Source organism: Oryctolagus cuniculus, chromosome 5 (genome assembly GCF_051225735.1).
Source record: "Oryctolagus cuniculus isolate XC-2025 breed Fujian yellow rabbit chromosome 5, ASM5122573v1, whole genome shotgun sequence".
In the NCBI taxonomy this organism is placed as follows: Eukaryota; Metazoa; Chordata; class Mammalia; order Lagomorpha; family Leporidae; genus Oryctolagus; species Oryctolagus cuniculus.
This window is the reverse complement of record NC_142871.1, coordinates 8,140,718-8,161,973: the sequence shown is the minus strand read 5'-3', so window position 1 is coordinate 8,161,973 and position 21,256 is coordinate 8,140,718. Positions and strand designations below refer to the sequence as shown.

The 21,256-nt window shown below is 54.5% G+C and overlaps 1 protein-coding gene across 1 annotated transcript in view; it reads left to right on the top strand.

The window, feature by feature from the left end:
* The window catches only part of IGF2R (insulin like growth factor 2 receptor), a 107,465-nt gene that overhangs the window by 7,785 nt on the left and 78,424 nt on the right, over positions 1 to 21,256 (top strand). The window contains exon 2 of the mRNA XM_051854188.3: positions 11,296 to 11,435. Within this exon, the coding sequence (XP_051710148.2) occupies positions 11,296 to 11,435 (140 nt within the window). The remainder of the gene's footprint in view (positions 1 to 11,295; positions 11,436 to 21,256) is intronic.

Here is a 21,256-nt window from a genome sequence, read left to right as displayed (position 1 = left end):
ACTTGTCGAATTCGTCGTGTGTGTCTTAAACCCCTGCCCTGACTGCTCTCGGTTCCTTTTCCTTGGGCCCGGCTTTCTGGGTTATCTCCTTATCTTCCTGGGGTTGCCTCCCTGTGCAGCTGTGCGGGGAAGCAGTTGTTGGAACTTGGCTATCAATTGTTCCTGGGGAGAGGGGGATGGGCAGGGTGTGCCTCTCCGGGCCTCTTCCATCCTCCCCAGCGTGGAGAGGCAGCTGCCGGACCCCTGCTGTTGGCAGCCTGGAGCATCCTGCTTGCCACAGCTCTGTGCTCACTCCTCTTTTCTGGATCTCACTTTCCTCCAGGGGAGAGGTGGGAGTCCGTTTTGGAGTCCGCACTGTTCCCCTCACAGGCCTGGGGCAGAGGCCCCCCGCCCCACCCCCGGCCTGTCTTGCCTTCTGTGTCAGTTGGGATGCTGGCTGGGGTTGGGCTGGGCGTGGGAATGAGAGCGCATTTGCCTGGCCCGCGCTCAGCATCCACAGATGTGCGGGCTCCTTGCCGCCTTACCTGCGGCGAGGCCGCGCTGCTGGCTGGGAGCAGGGCTTCACGTTTGCAGCCCGTGCCTCCGTGGCCGCACCGCAGCTTCACCGGGGTCGTACCTTGGCCTGCCCAGGAAGTTTCTGCCGTTTGAAAAGGTTTCCAGGCCACAGGTTTTGCGATTCTCCGGGCTGCTTTGTGTGCGGAACTTTGATTCTGAGTTCTAGCCTGAGGACTCCTCCCGATGGCAAGGAGCTTGTGGACAGGAGGTGTGGGGTGTAGGCGGGTGCCAAGCACCCGGTGTGTACTGGGCCTTGGTCCTTTCCTGCACCCCTCTTCCTCTGGCGGGAGGAGAGCAAGAGGGTGGCAGCTCCACCGTCTGTGGGAAAGAGAGCCCCCTTGTTTATCTCTTGGGGAGTCAGGAAGTCCCAGCAGGCTCCTGTTGAGGGTGTAGGCAGCGGGGGGCTCCCCTGGAGGTGGAGGCATGGGTGCTGGACCGCAGGGCTGCTCCTGGTGGCCTGGGGCATGACGGGAACGCAGGCCAGTGAGAAGGACATGACAGACTTGCTAAACTCCCCTTGCAGTATAGCCTGGAGAGCTGTGCTGGCCGGTGTTTGGAGGTGCTCACGACGGTGCTTCACCAGCGGGGCCTGGGCAGGGCTGTGTGAACCCTCCGCGGTGCAGGGAAGCCCGAGCCTTGAGTTCCTGCCAGCATAGATCCTGCCCCTGTCGGCCTCTGGGGGTGGGGGTTCCTGGGTGCCTGTTTGTGTGCTTTTAGATCCTGGGGGAGTCCTTGCCGCCTGAGCATGGAGGGCAAGCGTCATTCTCTGTTGTTTTAGGACTCAGAGGGCTCTGGGTGAGATTAAGGGATGTGTGCAGAGTGAGCCCAGGCTTTGGAGGAAGTTGGAGGGAGGCGGAGGAGGGGTCTTTCGGGCAGGGTCCCTGCTGGCCCGCACCCGCCTGCTGTCATCGAATGCCCCCACACCGCCCGTCCCGGAGCACGCTGATTGTGGGTCAAGTACTTTGCTGCCACCTCTTGATGACCGCTGCTCCCAAGTCCGTTACCCGATTTAGCACAGCTGTTTCCTCCTTGTGCGCCCCACCCCCGCCTGCAGCGGGAGCCCCCAGCCTGCGGAACAGGGGTGCTAACGAGGTGGGTTTCCTAGAAATGACAAGGGCGAGCTTCCAGTGAGTCATCCTCACCGTGCCCGCCAGCGGTCGGCTGCTGTGGGAGCGAACTTTCCACCCCAAGGGGGCCGGCGTCTCCCTCGTCCTGTGAGCGCTGGCCGCTAGAGGAGGCGGCGCCCCTGAATCACTGGGCTTTCCTGATCCTGTGGCACAGGGGAGCTGGGCAGGTGGGCCGAGGGGCGCTCTGCGACTTGATGCAAAAGCAGAACCAGGAGGAACCGCGGAGTGGCCTGCACCTGAGTGCAGGAACACCTTCCCCACTGGGGGTCCCCTGTGTCAGACATGCAGGTGGGAGAGCCCCCCCTGCCAGGCTGGGGAAGGGCGGGGCCCCCGTGACTCCTTGGGAGAGGGAGGACAGGGGCAGCAGGGCTGGAGCACTCACTGGTGCTGGGGCCCTGAGGCGGCCGTCATGGCTAGAGCCTGTGCTCTCAGGGAGCCTGGGAGGGTTTGGCTGTGTGAAAGATGCTTCGATGAGTTCACAGATGTGTTTTCTATTCACAGTTCCTTTGAGTTGGTGATGCTTGTTATTTATTTTTCTTAAGATTTATTTATTGATTTGAAAGAATTGGAGAGAGGGAGACACAGAGTAAGACATCTTCCATCTGCTGGTTCACTCCCCAGATGACTACAACGGCCAGGGCTGGGCCTGGCGGAAGCCAGGAGCTTCATCTAGGTCTTCCATGTGGGTGGCAGGTCCATGCACTTCTGCCATCTTCCATTGCTTTCCCAGGCCGTTAGCGGGGAGCTGGGTCAGAAGTGGAGCAGCTGGGACATGGGGACAGGAACCGCCATCCATATGGGATGCTTGCATCGCAGGTGGCGGCTTTATCTGCTGTGCCACAATGCTGGCCCCTTGGCGATGCTTTTTAATGAAATGGGTAATGAGAGCTGTGGCACGTGCCCTGGAGCAGGACATGCCTCTCCCAAACACTGGTGTGGCTATGTGTGGTTCTTTAGGTGCTGGATCAAGTCCTGGCTGCTCCACTTCTGATCCAGCTCCCTGCTAATGACCTGGGAAAGCAGCAGAGGATGGCCCAAATGCTTGGGCCCCTGCACCCACAAGGGAGACTTGGATGAAGCTCCTGGCTCCTGACCTTGGCCTAACTGTTGCAGCCATATGGGGAGTGAACCAATGGATGGATAGAAGTTTCTCTCTAACTCTTTCAAATAAATAAATAAATTAAAAAAAAAAAAAGCACACACACAGTGTGAGAGCCGCACCGTTGTTGGCTTGGGATGTTCCGCCCGTTTTCGGAGAGGTGAGAACGAAGGGCCCCGGCTCGAAGGAGGGTGCTGTGTGTGCCCCCTCCCCCGGCCGGCGCTCTGCTCTGCTCAGCCCTGTGTGCTTGCCCACCGCGGACCCCCGCCTCTCCGGAGCAGAGGCTTTGCTCCTGTGTCCACCGAATTGGCCCTTGCGATGCTCCAGGCTGAGCAGACGGCAGAGAGGGGCCGGCGCTCCCTGGAGCAGGGACTCAGGGAAAGGCGTTGGGCCTGGGCAGCGGGGTCTGCTGTGGGTTGGCGCTGAAGCCCGTGGCACAGACGGCTGTGTGATGCAGGAGGCCTTGGCCGTTTGTACGGGTTTTTCATATGCACAAGGGATTCTGAAGCTTCACCGTGGAGCAGGGTTTAGGGGAGACGCTGACCCCCATCCTGGGTTGCAGAGGGCGTGCAGTGTTGCGTGGAGGGCACTGGGTGACTCCGTGAGAATCCCACGCTGTGCACTGCGGTGACGCCTGTTCGGGAAGAGAGCCTTGCTCTCCTGCTCCTGTGCCAGCAGTCTCCATCCCTCAGGTCTGTGTTCTGACGGCGGCAGCCAGTGGCTGAGCCCAGGGTCACTGGCCGTTTCTGACAAGTTGTGGGAGGCAGCTGGTTGTGCGTGTGTGGTTGTGTGTGAATGTGTCTGAGGCTGTGTGCAGACTGGGCGTGTAGACTGCGTGGTGTGTGTGAAATATGTGGATGTGTGGAGCGTGTGTGATGTGTGTGTTTGTGTCCCGTGCGGAGGGTGTGTGGTTTTGTGCGTGGGGTGGGGGGGCTTCTGCCCAGCACTGTCAGCCCCCAGCCTGCTCCGCCTCCCTCTCCAGATGCCTTTGCGTGAGCAGGTTGCCCGTCTGTGGAGCAGGCAGAGCCTCTGTCTGCCTCCCTCAGAGCCCTGGGCCCCTGCTTCCTGCCGGGACCTTGCGACTCAGCCGGCTGTGCTGGGAGAGGAAGCCGGCGGCGGTGCAGGTTCAGGCCCAGGTCCCTGCAGCTCTTCCCACTGTGACCGAGGGTCCTGTCAGGAGAGGGTCTCTTACCGCTCTCCCCCTGACCTGTGCTCCACCCGCTCGTGGTGCAGGCCCTGATGCCCACGTGGCTGCCGTCGGCTTCTGCCGCGGACTTAGCTGTTGTGTGTGACGCTGGGCTGCTGGCTGCCTTTCTGCTTCCGGGCCCTGCACGACAGGCAGCACCAAAGATTGAAGCTGAAGCTGGCACTATTTTTTTTTTTTTCTTGCAGGCCCTGTATCTTCGTCCACAGCTTTGTGGGTTTGTTAGAATGGGAAGTGAAGTACTTCCTGTATAGGCTTTGGTCACGCTGTGTCAAGCTCATGTGCTCCCAGCCCCAGGTCAGAGGACAGAGTCACCATGCCAGATCAGATGCTGTCCCTGCGGTGGTGGTAGCAGGCGGCTGTTGGCGACAGTGGTTGCTTTATGCTCTTGTCGCGCCAGTGCCAGTATCGGCGACGGGACCCTGCTGCTTTCCACCCTTCCCTTCTCCCCCCAACTCCGTCCCGCCTTTTTTTTTTTTGGCCTGTCCTCCTTAGTTTGGGAGGCTGGCCCAGATTTTTGGAGGTTAGTGGGCTGAGAAACTGTCTTGACAGTGATAAAGGGCGGCTGTAAGCCACATGATTTCTTGAGTGTTCTTTCAGAGGACTTGGGTGCGTGCCGAAGGAGGAGACCGTGTGGACGAGCGCCTTGGACAGGCCCTGAGCTCCCTCTGAGTCCACTGGGCTGGATCCGTGGCTCACTCTCCACTCAGCAAAGCATCCCTTGCTCGAGTGGCATGGATGGGGTCTGGATGTACAATTCTCGCTGGTACATCACCAGCTGGGCTTTTTTTTTTCTCCCCTTAAGGAAACCAAATGATAGAGTCACACATGCTTATTCATTTTATTACAGAGGCTGTTATGCCTCTGTCCTTCTTTCTGTGCCAGTAATTGTAGGCCGGTAATAAAATGTGTAATAGATACGTGACCGTCACCCCAAGACTCACAAGGAGAGAGAGGAGCGAGGTGTATTTCCATAGTGTGGATGTGTGGTGGTGTGAGGAAGGGGCAGAGTCCTAGTTAATGGGGATTTTTTTTTTTTTTTTTTGAAAGGCAGAGTTAGAGAGAGAGACAGAGAGAAAGGTCTTCCTTTTTCTGTTGGCCGCTACAGCCGGCACGCTGCGCCGATCCAAAGCCAGGAGCCAGGTGCTTCTGGTCTCCCATGCGGGTGCAGGGCCCAAGCACTTGGGCCATCCTCCACTGCACTCCTGGGCCACAGCAGAGAGCTGGATTGGAAGAGGGGCAACCGGGACAGAATCCTGCGCCCCGACCGGGACTAGAACCCGGGGTGCCGGCGCCGTAGGCGGAGGATTAGCCTAGTGAGCTGGCCATGGAGATGTTTTTGTATTCCAGAGAAGGAACCAGATTTTCCAAGGCTCCTTTCTTTCAAGAGATGGCCGTACTCTAAGTGTGGGAGGGAGAACTTTATCTCCTTTATTTATTTATTTAGTTGTAAAACAGAAGAACTTTCCCGTTACAGCTTCAGGGCATTGCACTCCTGCAGGCGTTTGGGATGACACACGTGAAAACCTGGAGAGGCGTCACTCTGTGTCCCAGGACCCCTGGACGGCTGCACCCTGTGGCTTTCTGAGTTTTTCCTTCTTCCTTATTCACAGACATTGGAGGCTCGCTCGGTGCCGCTGGCCCTGCAGCTCCCCTCCCCTCCCCTCATGTCCCAGCTCCTGGCAGGCGCGCGGGCAGTCCATGTGCTGCCTGCTCAGTCCAGACGTGGCCAGTGTGGGCTGTCACGGGGGCCTTTGCTGGAGCAGGGTGGGAACGCGGAAGCACCTTCCCGTCTCTGGGCAGGTTGACGTGCATTGCCTGTGTGCTCCCATCTCTCTGGCCCAGCGTGTCCAGGAGGTTAAGAAACGTGAACCACATGAGGGCCCCCCCCCTCCCCCCCCCCCCCCCCGCTGAGTGCGGGCACGGACGGGTGGGGTGCTCAGGGTGGCTGTAGCAGGGAGGAAGCTTCCCTGAAGAAGGTGGGAGAGGTTCAGAACGTGTGGTGGACTCGCCCAGTGGCTGCCCGCGTCTAGGACGTTTTTCAGCCACAGAATTCACTTTAAAATCAGAGGTTTGTGGAGGCGATTGCCATGTGTGGGACTTCTGACCCTCCCCCATTTCCTGCCGGCTTGAGTTATTGATGGCGCTTGCCGCGGGAGCAGGGTGGGGGGGTGTGAGTCTGTGCCGACGCGAGCATTACAGACGTGTCCCTTCCTTGTGGGGTCCCCGGCCAGTGGGGAGGGAGCGGGCATGATAATGGATGTTTTCTCTACCTCTGGTGTTTGGTACTTCAGACTGCAGAGAGAAAGCAGAGCTGGGCTGGGACTATGGAGTAGCAGAAGCCTGAACTTGGGGGAGAACTTGGACTAGGAGGAGCGTGTGATCTGGCCACGAGCATGACAGGGTGGGGGCCCCGAGCCTTCGGGAAGTTCATGGCTTCTCCCAGGAGGCCGCCCTCAGAGGGGGCCAGGGGCTCCGAGAAGTCTGCCTTCGCCACACAGGCATCATCTACGTGAACCATGGCCTTGACAATGGGAAGGGAATTTGTGCAAAGAGCTGCGAGCGCAGAGAGCTGCAGCGTGGTGATTTCCATCTTTCTATGTAATTGGTATTTTATGGAACCAAATTGTACTATAGACAGTTGGCTGGTAACGTAATTGGAACTTGGGAATCTTTATGCCATGCAGAATCTGTTGTTTTAACAGCACTTAATTGTGACAAGATTTGAACTCTATAAAGTTGTGTGAAATGCTTTGCTGGTTTGAATGTTGTCATTGACATGCTAAATATTTTCTGAAAAGTTGATTTAAGTGTTTTAAAATCCTGAAAACAGATGAAGCAGTTTGCCTCGGTGGGAAAGCGCCTACCTCTAGGGTGTAGACTGACCGGAGTTGATTCCAGGCCCCGTCGCGTCCTCTTTGTGTGACGCTGGGTGAGGTGTGATCCCTCCCAGTCTTGGGACTTTGAGCCGAGTCTGAGGAGCTTGGAAGCCGGCGCCCAGAGCTGGGGCACATGTGGCTTAGAGTTGTGGGTGTATCTCTGGTTTACCACATGTGGTTCAGAGTCGTGGGTGTATCCCTGGTTTACTTCCCGAATGCCTGCAATGGCTGAGGCTGGACCAGGAGCCTGGGACTCAATCCACGTCTCCCACGTGGGTGGCAGGAACCCAAGTACTTGAGCCACCACCTGCCTCCCAGAGTGTGCATTGGCAGGAAGGTGGGATTGGCAGTGGAGCCAGGACTGAACCCAGGCACTCTGATGTGGGATGTGGGGCATCTTAATCAGTACCTCAGACGCCCGCCCAAGCCATCAGGGATGTAGGCGCTTACATCTGCCGGGCAGCGGGCCGTGAGCTCCAGTGGCGGTGCAGGGGTGAGAACGGACACCTCAGGGGATGGCGTCGCTGAGCAGTGAGGTGCCACAGAGGGCAGTGTGCCAGTCACCTCCAGCAGCCACTGTGGCGTGCGTCGGCGTCGGCGGCTTCCAGGCTTGCCTGAGAGACCGATGAGGCTCTTCTGAGCGTGGGAGAGGGGCCATCCTGAAGCGTTTCACATCCTGAGAAATGAGGTCGAGGAGCCAAGGTCTGCGTGCTTTTGCTAATTTTCCCAACCCGGCTTCTTGCAGAGTTTTGCGTCCAGAAGAGCAGTTCTGCATGGGGCTGCGCTGCTTTCCCTGAGGACGCTCCCCAGGCCTCGCAGGACTGGGACACTGGGCAGGATTCTGGGGCAGGCGGCTGCCCTGGGCCCCTGTGGTGCCTCCTGTTCCCCGCCCTGTGTCCAGTTGCTTCCCTTGGATGAGGCGGACCGTGGCACAGGGTCAGTGACTTAGAAACCCCGACTGCATTTGGGAGGTGTGTGTGTGTGTGTGTGTGTGTGTGTGTGTGTGAGACTGCTGCGTAGCGCGGGTGCAGCTCTGCTCCTGGCGGGTGCTTGCTCGCTGCTCCCCGTCCCCAGCAGCAGAGCACAGGCAAAGGTGCCGGGATCTTGGCCGCATCTCAGGGAAATGAAAAGAATGACACGGTGCCTCCTAAGTGATGCTGCCAAGGCACCCGCAGGCTTTCAGCAGTGCGAACATGACTCCAGCGGCCGTCGCGTCTGCGTTAAAACACACCTGCCTAGTGTCCAGTGTCATTAGGAGCTCAATCTCTCTGAAAACTCATGAAGCATATTTCAAACAGTATCATACACTCTGGTATGTAGTGTAATATAACTCTGGTTAGATTAAACTATGCTTCTGCTAGTAGTAAATATTTTTTAAAGACTATATAATAAACTTGAGAGTTATATAAATACTTCATAGCACTTTTTAAGAGATTCATGTTAAAGGGGTAGGCATTTGACCTAGTGGTTGGGACAGTACTTGGAATGCCTGCATCCCACATCAGATTGCCTGGGTTCAAGTCCTCGCTCCATTTCCAATTCCCGCTTCCTGCTAATGCACACCCGGGGAGGCAGTAGGTGGTGGCTCAAGTACTCAGGTCCCTGTCACCCAAACAGGAGACCCACATTCAGTTCTTGGCTCCCAGCTTTGTTCTGGCACAGCCCCAACTGCTGCAGGCATTTGGGGAGTGACCAAGGGGGTGGAATATTTCTCTTTGCCCTGCCCCCTTTGTCTCTTTCTCCCTCCCATCCTCCCCCTCTCTCTTTGACTCTCAAATCAATAAAGAGGTTATATGTCTGAAACGGGATGATTCTAAATTTTTTGCCAGATTGATGGTCAAGCCACCAGAGTGGCCTAGGCCCAAATCATTTGTAAAATTAAATTGATGTTAAAGCTTAAAAGCACCGTGATCATATTATAGAACCAGGGGATGGGTTGAGCAGCCCTGGGAGTACTGCACGCTGAGTAGGATGCAGTGTAGCTCTGAGGAGTGGTAATATTTTGTCTGAACATTTGTCTGCTGGAAACCTCCCTACACGAAGTGAGGAAGCACAGCCAAAACCAGGAGCGGGCACTCCACACCAGCACGGCTCACGACAGTCAGGCCGGTGCAGGTCCTAGACAGCCCGCGCTCTAGACGAGGCTGTGTGGACTTCCACAGTAAAGGCTTAAGAAAAACAGTGAAGGAAAAGAATGAGATCCACAAATCAGATCAAAAGAAAACCAAGCTGTAATACTACAAGTTTAAGTTTCAGCAAGAAACGGGGCCACGTAAGAAAGTGGGAACTTTGTGGAAACACAGTGCACGTGCATGCACACACACACACAAACATTCCAGCTGTGCCTGCATAACCAGCAGCTTCCGGGCAGGAGGGTGCGAAAGCACCGTGCACGTTTGCCTGAAACACACACACACACACACACACACACACACACACCGGTAAACAGTGCGCAGGACCCTTCAGGGGACTCACCGCCCCTGTTCCCAGAGCCACCGAGTTTGTGGGAAACAGAGAGGAAACGCGAATGGAGGAGAGCCCGTGATCAGTGGAGCGCCAGGCTTGCTTTCCAGCAACGCTGATTTCCAGGAAATCCGGGCGCTGCCCCTCGTTCACTGTTCTCTGTCTCCTCTGCTCCCCAGCCCTCGCCTTGTTTCCACGTCTCCTCTGAAAAGCGGAGCAGCTCAGGCCCCGTGTGGCTTCCGTCCAGCTGCCTCGCTCTAAGTGACACACTTCTCCACCCTGTCACAGACCTAGGTTTGTGAGCTTGGTTACGGGTGCCACCGTCAAGGCTCTGAACGTGCTGTCTGCTGTCCTGGGCAGGCTTAGCCATCGCCCTGCAAGAGAGGAGCATTGCCCTGTCATTGGGCAGTGATCGCGCCAGTCCACTGATGCCCCGCAAATAGAAACCCCAGCGTCTGTGTTCCTGGGGCGATCCGTGGCCTCTCTGCAGGGCTTCCTTTGTTCCTGAGTTCTGCAGGCCCCACCCCCACCCCCGTGACCCAGCCTCCCCGTGCCCTCCTGTCTGTCCCACAACTAGGCGAGTTCTCTACCTGGCTGGTCCCTCTGCTGGAATGTCCTTCCTGCTGTAACCCCCCCTCCCACTCCCTGCCCCCAGGTTGTTCCCTTTGTGAGCAGGCCTCAGGGCAGCCATCTCAAAGCGTCCTAGTGTCCAGCAGCCTCGTAGTGCCCCGTCAGGCCAGGCTACTTCGTCTTCCTCGGAGCGTGGATCAGCAGGTGGAATGCCCTGGGCGTTCATTTACTTGCTTGCTTTCTGCCCTCCGCTCTGCCACTGGTGGGTTTGATCTTGCCCCGTGCAGTGCGTGTTAGAAACGTGTGTGAAGCAGATGAGCGAGGGTGATGTGGAGCGCAGGAGGCAAGTCCTGACCGGTGTTTTCCACTGTGCCTGGCCATCCTTGGGTGGTTTTCTCTTGTGTGCAACGTCCTGGCTCTGTGGCTCTGAGAAGCGACTGATGAGTTGAGCTGCACCTGCTGGCACCCCAGGCCGGGCGCTCAGCTGGTACCCCAGCCTGTTTTTCAGGTTTGTACCAGCTGTCACCCTGCTGGAATGCTGTGGGTGCTTCCACCCTGCAGCTGCTTGGCAGCTTAGGTTCTGGGGGACACGTGCTGCCTTGTCTGCCAGTGACCGCCACAGGGCTCTTGGCTCCTCCATCACGGGAAACAGTCCACGCAGGGAGGGGCTGCTGCCTGGAGCTTCGTTCTGAGACCTGGCACTGATGTCCCCCATCTCGGAGGCTCTGGGAGTGGACTGAGCTCGCAGTGGGGGATCACGTGCAGCCCGGGGCCCCCACGCCTTCTCCAGGTCACAGCCCCTGCTTTGTGTAGGGTGATGCCGTGTCCGCGGGGGCTCTGGGTCACTCTCCTCCCCCGTCTGCGGAAGCGACCCCCTGGTGCTGGAGGGTGGGCAGCACGCTCGCGGAGGGAAGAGCGGGCGCTGGGAAAAGGGCGCGGTCGCCTCCTTGGCGGCTGCTCCCCGGCCGCGGGGCCAGGGCTTTGAAGTGGCTCTCGGTGAAGCAGCCCAAGTGGATGCTGCCCGGCCGTGGATTCGGTGACGACATCGCTCTCGTCAGCGTGGCTGTGAACCGTGGGGCTCCGCAGTGCCATCGCGAGAAGAGCGGGAGCAGCCCCCTGGCCTCTCAGCGCCGTGGTGGTGGTGGGGAGGCGCCGGACCGCCGTGCCGCGCGTCAGGTCCTGGGGTGGCGTGGAGTGGACCTCAGCAGAGCGGGGTGGCAGCGGTTCCTGCCCTGGCTTTGCGTCAACTGGACATACTTGACATTCGCATTCTCGCCAATGAAAATGTCTCCTAGTTTGTGGTAGTTCTGAGCAAACATGGCTCGGCGCTGAAACTAGAGAGAAGTGTAATTATTGGCAAGTCCATGACAGTGACAAGTTGTTTTTCTTCCTTTCCAGTTATACATGGGAAGCCGTTGATACCAAAAATAACATACTTTATAAAATCAACGTCTGTGGAAACGTGGCCGCTGCCCCGTGTGGGCCGTCCAGCGCCGTGTGCATGCACGACCTGAAGACGGGCAGCTATCGTTCCGTGGGTGAGTGACACCGCCGGTGGGCGCCCGATGGGTGGGAGGGTGTGTGTGTGTGTGTGTGTGTGTGCGCGCGTGCGTGCGTGTGCCTCATGTTTTATAACAGAGGTGGTGAGAGTTTGCCTTACGTGAGGAAGGCAGAGCTGTCCTGGGCGGCTCTCTCCCCTCTCCCACCTTTCCCGTAAACTCTGCATTTTCTCTTCTCCCTCCCTCACCCCTCAGTGTCCAGCCCCTCCTCCCCGTGCCTTGTCCACAACCCTTTCTTTTGTGGTAGTTTTTTTTTTTTTTTTTTTTTAAGATTGATTTATTTGAAAGAGTTAGGGGTGGGGGGGGAGAGATCTTCCATCTGCTGGTTCACGCTCCAAATGACTGCAATGGCCAGGGCTGGGCCAAGCTAAAGTTGGAGCCAGGAGCTTCTTCCGGGTCTCCCATGTGGGTGCAGGGGCCCAAGCACTTGGGCCATCTTATGCTGCCTTCCCAGGAGCATTAGCAGGGAGCTGGATCAGCAGAGGAGCAGCTGGGACTCAAACTAGCACCCACATGGCATGCGGGCACTGCACGTGGAGGCTTAACCTACGCCACAGTGCTGGCCCTGTGGTGTTTCATTAGCCTATGGCATTAGACTTACGGGGCAGGAGCTGTGGCTTAGGTTAAGTCTGTTCCACTTCTGATCCAGCTCTCTGCTGTGGCCTGGGAAAGCAGCAGCGGATGGCCCAAGTCCTTGGGCCCCTGCACCCCGCGTGGGAGACCTGGAAGAAGCTCCTGGCTTTGGATTGGCCCAGCTCTGGCTGTAGTGGCCATTTGGGTAGTGAACCAGTAGATGGAAGACTTGTTTCTCTCTCTCTCTGTCTCTTGCTCTCTAACTCTGCCTCTCAAATAAATAAATAAAACTTTAAAAAAAAATAAATAAAAAGACTTACCTCACACATTAAATGGTCATGAAGGTCGCAGAGTCAGAGAGGGAAGTGCGTGCTGCCTGTCTTTGTGAGGGTTTGGGCCAGGCTGCAGTCCTGTGGTGGAGGAGGTCCAGGTGGGCTGGGCCCCTCTTGGTGTCGTGGAGCAGGTGAAGGCAGGTGCCCAAGGGCAGGGATGGGGGATTGCTCCTCGTGCTTCTTCGCCGCAGAGAGCCTGGTGGCCAGGGTTGATCAATCAGGTTTGCAGAAACAGGAGAAGGTACTTTTCCCCTTGACTTTATTATAATACCTTCATGTTCTGGGCCAATGAAATTGTGTCTTATAGTTTGTGGCTTGGTATACTAGGAGGGAACTTCAAAAAGTTCATGGAAAATGGAATTACAAGGTGAGTTCATTGAGGTGCAGAATGCTTGGAAAATTGCATTTGTCTTTAAAATGTATTTGAAATGCAGAGGAGGGACAGAGCTCCCACCTGTGGGTTCCCTCTAGAAGTGGCAGCAACAGCTGGGGCAGGCTGAAGCCAGGAACCGGAACTCATGCCGGGTCTCCCACATGGGTGGCTGAGACCCAAGGACTTGAGCCACCACCTGCTGCCTCCCAGGCTATGCGTTTGCAGGAAGCTGGGACCTGGAGTGGGCAAGGAGGTGAACCCAGGAGCTCTGATGTGGGATACAAGTGTCCCCAAGCAGCGTCTTAACCCTTGTACCAAGAGCCTGCACCAAGCGCAGAAAGCTTTAAACCTGCCTGTGAGGGTTATTCCTGAAGTTTGTGGAAATGCTTATTATGAAAAACTGGGTGGGTTTCAACAATAAACTTGTCTTTTTAATTTCTTTTCTTTTTTTTTTTTTTAATTTGAAAGACACAGAGATGGAGGGAGGGAGGGGAGGGTGGGAGGGAGTGAAGAGGGAGGAGTCCTCCATCCACTGGTTCACTCCCCAAATGGCCACAACTGCTGGAGCTGAGTAGATTTGAAGCCAGGAGCTTCTTCCAGATCTCCCACATGGGTGCAGGGACCCAGGTGTTTGGGCCATCTTCCATTGCTTTCCCAGGCACATTAGCAGGGAGCTGGATTGGAAATGGAACAACCAGGACTCAAACCAATGCCCATACGGGATGCTGGCCCCTTAATTTATTTTTCTAGTAACTTTTTGAAGTACTTTCCTGTAATAAAAGGGACTGATATCAGATGCAGATAAGTCATCAGGAGGGTGATTTGTGATCAGCCTGGCTGCACAGAATATGAGTGTGACTGAACCCTGAGGCCTGGAGAGCCTGCTCGGTCGTGGGTCCACTGCAGATTCTTTGGAACAGTGTTGGGAAGGTGGGCCGATGGCAGGTGTCTTTGGAAGACATGGCCCAGTGGAACAAACAAGGTTGCTTAAAGGGGCGAGGCTGAAGGCAACTGGGTGGGTAAGAGCTAAGTTACAGGTTAAGTTGGTGGCCATATAAACCAGCAGTTTGCAGTCTCCTTTTTATTCTTGGACACAGACCACAGAGATCTGTCCCGGAGTGCAGACTCCCAGAGGGAGAATGAGGCAGCAGCAGTTGCTCATTTCTTTAACTCCAGAAAGCAAACTGTGTGTGTGGAGGAGAGTGACATGAACATTGACATAGGATAATGTGGACTCAGGTCTAATTTTGCTAGTTTGCGTAAACTGTCAATTTGTTGTATACTTGTGTGCCAGGTTTTATGTTTTTAAGTGAAACATTTAATTTACCCAACAACCTTTTGAAGCAGATCAAGATCTCATTCTCATCGTAAAAATAAGAAACGCAATTTAAAATGCATAGGCAGTGTGGCAGGGTCACGTCAGCCAGGTGTGGGCGCTGAAGCAGGAACCGGGATGGGAAACCCGAACACACGGCCGACTGAGAAACTAACTTCTTATGAACTTGCTAGAAAGGGAAAAATGTGAACTTTAAAACCAACCACAAGAGCTGGAACGCCCGTAGATCAGAGGAACAGAAGAGCCAGTGTAGAAAGAGATCCAGACATGCACACGCAGGAGCCTACGCACAGCCAGGATCTCGGGTGTCCTTGGTGGTGTGTCTTCCACGAAGCACAGTGAGACAACTCCCCACCCCCTTCACATCACAGACCTGCTAACATTTGAAAGTGAAAACACAATTCGACATTGGGAAAAAATTAGTAACTTAGAATCTGAAGAGAATCTGAGCTTCCCTGGAGAAGCCTGGCGCATAACTGGAGCTGAGGGCACACGCTTTAGTGGCACACGGCGCTTTAGTGGCACAAGGTGCTTTAGTGGCACACGCTTTAGTGGCACACGGCGCTTTAGTGGCACAAGGCGCTTTAGTGACACAAGGCGTCCCGGAGACAAAAGACCACACTAGCCAGGGCAGATGTTCCCAGCAGCAGTCCCACGTGCTGTTAGGAGAGGGAGAGGGAGAGGGAGAAGGAGAGGGAGATTGAGATTGAGACCGACAGCTGGGGAGAAAAACGGCGAAGCCCAAGAACAGGCAATTCACAAGAGGACGGCATCCGGCTGGGCGGAGCAGAGCGACCGTGAGAGCTGTCTCGTGTTCCCTCCACTGAATTAGCAGAAATGTAGATGGCTGCCTGCTGGGCTGCTGGCCGGCAGCCTGGAAGTGGGCTGCTGCAGGGTGCTTGTCTGCAGCCCTGCGGGGAAGGTAGTGCTGATGTGTGTTTCCTAGAGCCCTCAAGGGCACTTTCTGTGCTCCTACGCAGATATTAAGACCCCAAGTCTGGTTTTAACAGTACTGCATTGCAGACTGAACATCCATAATCCAAAAATCAGAGATCTGAAAGGCTCCCAAATCTGAAATTTCTTCACACTGACGCTGCAAGTGGCACATCCCACTCCTGATCTCGTCTGGGGTGACAGTAAGTGCCGGTGTGCTAGGAGTGGATTAGAAACTACTTTCAGGCTGTGTGTCTAGGGCGTCCGTGAATTCTGTGTTTGGACTTGGGTCTTGTTCTCAAACTGTCTCATTTCTAAATATTCTACAGTCTGGTGGGGGCTGGGGGCGAGGAACACCTGAAATCTTAAAACACTCGTGGTGCCAAGCTTTCTGGAAAAAAGTGCTTAGTTTACGTTTTTAGTGTAAAAAGTCCCACATCAGTTCCTTCCTAGGTACGTGACACTACACATGAATGGATGAACGTAGCAGCAAACAATCGAGTTAATCATCGTCGGCACATTTCGCAGGGTTTGTATGTCGTATGTGTTTGAGTTCCTTTTGATGTACTTCACATGTATATCTGATACAGCAACTGAGACTTCAGCACTGGGGTTGGCGCTGTGGCGCAGCAGGTAAAGCCACCATCTGCAGTGGGCATCGGTTTGAGTCCTGGCCACTCCATGTCCAGTCCAGCTCTCTGCTGTGGCCTGGGAAAGCAGTAGAACTCCTTGGGCCCCTGCACCTGCGTGGGAGACCTGGAAGATGCTCCTGGCTCCTGACTTCCGATCGGCCCAGATCCGGCTGTTGCAGCCATCTGGGGAGTGAACCAGCGGATGGAAGACCTTTGTCTCTCAATCTGCTTTTCCTTCTTTTGCTGTGTAACTCTGACTTTCAAATTAATAAATCTCAAAAAAAAAAAAAAAAATTCAGCGTCACAACAATTCTTACAAGAACAACAGTTTAAACATAAATATGATAAAGCTGAAATTCTCTTAAATATTCTAAAACTGTCAGGATTCTAATCAGTTGCTTGGTCGTAAACTTTGAACTGGAATTATGTTGAACATTGCACATGTATAAAAATACTAAACGTGTTCACATGATGCCTGTTATCCCCGTGGTGAGTACCTGGGCTTTCACTAGTCTTTGTGAGGATCCAGAGCTCTGCGTTTGGAGTGGGAGGCCCGTTGCCTCCTGTGTGGACTGAGGCAGCGTGCTCGCTGGGGAACGGCATTACCGAAGGAGACAGCGTCGGAGCGGGAGTCCCAGCTAGCTCGTGGTCGCGGCCTGGGGAGGACACGGCGGTCCTGACTGTGGCTGCCAGGCACGGTGCTTCCCGTCAGGAGCCCGGCCCCTGGTCCCGTTTATATGGTCTGACTCTTAAAAATCCACAGCAGCCATCCTGGCTGATCACGACATTAAAGCTTTCACCTCCCTGACTCGTGTGATATGCCTTCAGCCCTTTGCCCCTTCATTTTCTTAAAATCGTGTTGGCTATTTAAGGGATCGGTTGCGTTTTGGAAACGGTTCATGTTTTTATATGATTTATGGTCTCTCCTGGAAATGTCTGTTAATGTTTAAAACAAATTCTGATGACCTACTTTCATGAATGCAGAAAACAGAAGAAATAATACTACACATAGATGTTTGAACAAAATTTTTTTTTTTTGCTGTGGCAAATATGCTGGAACCATCTGGCTGGAGATAGTTCAATAAATTGTGTGGGTTTTGTTCTGGGTTTAGTCATGTTCTAGGTCATGTACAAAGCTATATGTGTAAGTTACATTTTGAAATACAGCCAGTGGTTAATATTCATTTATTTACTGTCAGTAGTTGACTGCCGGTCATTTTTGGGCATTGTTCTTGGTACTAAGTCATTGAAACAGACAAAACTCCCTTTTCTTGGGGCACTGAGTAGGGGGAGACAGGCCAGGAAGCGTAGAGCGGCTGCAGAGTTAGGGCAGAAGGAATGCTGTGAGAGCGAGCGAGGGTGTGGGGGTGGGGCTGGGGCTGGGGCTCAGGGCTGTGTGTGAGGGATTAGATGGAGAGAGTGACATGTGGGTGGGGGCCTGAGCCCTGTGGCTGAGTGGGGGAGCCAGCTCAGGGAGGAGGGGCTGGGGGGTGGGTGCCAGTGCCAAGGACAGGGGTCTCCCTTTAGAACCTTCATAATAAGAGCAGAGAAACCAGGCAGTCACCGGAGGCAGCAGTTGTCAGAGGGTTCTCGTTTGCTGGATTAAATCACACGTGCGTAGTGAATGGTGCGAGTGGAATTCGGGAGATGATGCAGCAGCAGCAGCAGCAGCGAAGGGAAAGCGGTGGGGGGTGACGCGGGAGCAGGAGAAGCCTTGCCGGTGGCACGCGTTGGTGAGCAGCAGGGAGCTCGTCTGTCTGTCTGTCTGACAAGCGTTTGTCGCCCCGCGGCTGAGTGTGGAAGGCCTGCAAAGTCAGATTTGCTGCAGGCTCAGCCAGGCTCCAAGGCATGGCCTGGTGGGCCTGGTCAGGTCTGGCCTGGTGGGTGTGCCTTGGTGCTCTGCAGGCCCCGCTGGTGTGGCATGGAGGGCTTGCAGGTGCAGTCTGGCAGGCAGGCTTCGGCAGCCTCGTGGGTGCGACCTCGTGGGCCTGGCTCTGACAGCACGGCCTGGCCAGTGTTCAGCGGAGACTCTGGAAACCTAGGGTTCTCTGAAATAAAGGGTTTGTTGGGCTGTTAGAGATGCTAGCCAGAGAGGCTCCCAGGCCCTGGAAGGGGTTGCGTGGCTCCCAGCGGCAAGGCTGGCGAGTGGTTGGGTAAGAAATAGATCTGCAGGCCCTGCTCCCAGGGCATTTTTGTGGCAAAATTTGGGAAAGGAAAGCATACCCTGTGGACGATGACCTGACATTGGCTATAGATATGGGGGGTGGGATGATGGGAAGCTGGGAGATTTGGGCTAGGAGGACCACCCACTGGGCCAAGGACTGGTGGCTTCTGGGTTGGTAGGGGCCAGAAAGTTCCTGTGTACCTGGGAGTTGACAGCCCCAGACTGGGGGCCGCCTGGGGTTTTGAGTCTGAGTTTCAAGTCCCTCCAGGAATGTGGAGCAGTCGTTGGCTTCTGGCCTGCAGCTGGTAACTGATTAACTTCCCTTATCTCTGCCCCACTGCACTCGCTGACACTTGTAATTAAATTTAGGACATCTCATAATTTTTTTTTTTCTCAGTTCCCCCTTTTTCTCAAGAGCCTTCAGAGAAAGCATTACTGACGAATGCTTGCAATATTTTTATCGTCTTTAATGAGCTCTTTTGTGCTCAGGGTGCATCCGGCGTGGCTGGGAAGGCTCAGTCCTGGGAGGCCACAGCTCATGGAGGAGGAACAATGATAGGTGATGGTGGTGAGGATTTTTTTTTAACACAATTAGAGATGACAAGATGGCGCTAGAAAGGGAGGGAGAGGCAGACGTGCGGCCGGCTCATGCCGTCAGAGATCTTCAGTTTTCTCAGAGATGGCTCTGTCTGGAAAGCATGGGCAGCAGGTAGGTGTCCCGAGCACGCATGGTACTGGCGGGAGTTTGGCCTTGCTGATTGACATGGAAGGGGAAAGTGGAAGATAGAGCCCTGAAAGATGATAGCAGTCAGAACGCAAGCTAGAGCTGGTGACCTGTCCCCTACTAGACCCGCTTTTGGTTGGTAGCAAATCATGTTAGAGGGTTGTTTTTTTTTTTAACTTTTTATTTAATAAATATAAATTTTGAAAGTACAACTTTTGGATTATAGTAGCTTTTCCCCCTATAACCTCCCTCCCACCTGCAACCATCCCATCTCCCACTCAGAAGCCAGTTCACTACATTTGCCGTGTTTGTCCATGTGCGACAAGTGGTGTTAGCTCCTGTGTGTGCTCCTCCTCGTTCTGCTGCTGGGTGATCTAAACTCTTCCGCTGTTTGCTGCAACCCAAGTGAGAGAGTTAAGGGCTTTCCTGGGGCAGCAGGACTCGTGTAACACGTGGTGAGTCTTGGCCAGCTCCAAGCAAGTTAGTTACTGCATGGCAGCACGCTTCCCATTTTAAATAAGAACCATCAGTAGTGTGCCCAGATACATCAGCATCAAGGGTCGGAGTTTCCTTCCAGAAATCTGTTCTGGAGAGTTAAAGAGCACAGTCAGTGCTGTGCGGCCCCGGGCGTGTCTTCTCACCGAGGGCAGCAAGGTGGCTGGATGAAGCCTGGGAGATCTCCGGAGGGGGCAGAGGCTGCTGGCCGGAGGCTTCTCAGAGGTCAGCCTGCTGGCAGACGGAGGTCGTATGAAGTGAGCGAAGGTAGCCGGCAGGGGAATGCCTGCAGCAGTGTCTTCCGTGCAGGCAGCGGCAGCAAGATGGCTCGGAAGCAGGGAGGCACTGCTTGTGCTACACGGCCTACGGAAGCGCCCACGTTCCTCTGTCAGGACCTCCAGCATGGAGCCGTCACTTTTACGAACCATAAGCAGAAAGGCAGATTGTAGTTTGGGTGGCCCAGGGCTGGCAAGTTGTCCTGAGTTCCCGTTAAAGTCCTAAAAGCCTGCAGCCGTTCTCTGGCGGTGTGGAGCCCTGGTATCCGGGCAAGCAGCATCTCACATCATGGCTTAGCAACCAAAGAGAAGGCCGGAGCCCAGTTAACCTGGTCCTTTCAGCTCCCCAAGTCCTCTTAGTTGTCCTCTGGTAGTTGGTCTGGGGTGCTTGTGGGTATGGGTATATTTACAATTTAAATAAATATTTGAAAGGGAGTATCAGTCAGTGGCCCCAAAAGGGTAAGGGCTTGGGAAGGTTCTGGAGAAATCAGATGCCCGTGGCTTCATGTTTCGTCAGTCGTCCGAGGGCAGGGATGCTGCATCTGCATAGGGCCTGGGGCCGAGAGAATGGCCCTGGGTGCCGGTCCTGAGGAAGTTGGAGGAAGGAGGGCAGGCAGCCCCTTTGTCTCCTCAGAGCTCCAAGAATCTCCGGGATTTTAGAATCAATAATTTAGGTTGTTTTTTTGGGATTTTCTTAGTTTGAGGCAGTCCCTTTTCTTAGTTTGAAACCAGTCCCTGGTTTCTTCCAGCAGTGGCAGACTCCTTTGGGTTTGCTTTTGGATTTGTAATTATATGTGAATAATATATACACATATTCACAGTTGCTTTTGTCTCACATGTTGGAGCTGCAAATTCATTATGTATCAGTCTTTTCTTTGTAGTCATTAAAATTCTGGGCTAACTCATCAACGCATGGGCGCAGGAAGGACTTCCCAGTCAGTGCTGGTCCTTTTAGCTAGAGAGGACCATTCCTTGTCTGTTAACCAAAACCACCTTATTTTGGCATCAGTAGGCAAACCAGAATTTTCCTGGAAGATAGAACACAGTCAGTTGGAGTAATATTTGTAAATGGTTTCTCCTTTAGGGCCCCTACATTCTTGCATCGGAGCCAATCTATAGGTTTTGGGGAGGCCTGAGAAGCAGTTCTGTGGCTGTTCATTTAGCTATACCAAACCAAGGGCCAAATTACTAGGTTGAGTCCCTGCGAAGCCTAAGAGGTTGGCCAGTCCACAAGCTGCATTCAACACTCTGCTTCTCCTAATCCCACTAACCTGTGAGCCAGTGGGTGTAAGTGAGGCGGCCCTGGTTTATAGGGTCCAGTTCTCATTGGAATGGGTAGGGATCTTTATGAAAAATTGGGATTTGCTTTGCTGTAGCCCTTCATTCGGCTTTAGACTGTGGGGCGTAAGTCATGGCTGGCTTTTGTGTCTGGGGTTGGCCAGCTCCATTTCTGATGTGGCCACTTCACAGCCTGTTTCCTGCCTGTGCAGCCTGGTCTGGACCCTGACCTGGGGTGATGGTCGCCTGTCTGTCCAGGCCAACAGCACGGTGGGCTGCGTTGCCAGTAGCTACAGTGGTCGCTGTCTCTTGCCTACAATGAGAGTTACCTCTTATGGTTATGCCTGGATTTTGGGAATTCCTTGAAACAGCCTGAGGTGGTGAGGGGCAGGAAAGGGTTAGGGGGACCAGGAGGCAAATCAGGAAAGGGGACAGGTGCTGGCGCTGGAGGAGAGGTAGGTGGAAGGGCTGGGGGAGGGGAGAGTACCTGGGAAGGCTTCTTCAGCTTACTCTCGCTTCAGTATATTTTCAGTCATTTTGGAAAGAAACCCGCAGGGAAGCCATGTCAGTCTCCAGTCTAGCTACTGCTTTGCATTGTACCAGTTAAAGGATACTGCCCATTCTAATGTTCAGTGTGTTTGATTTGTAACTTGGAATCTCAAAAAGACCCGATTAGCCAGAGGAA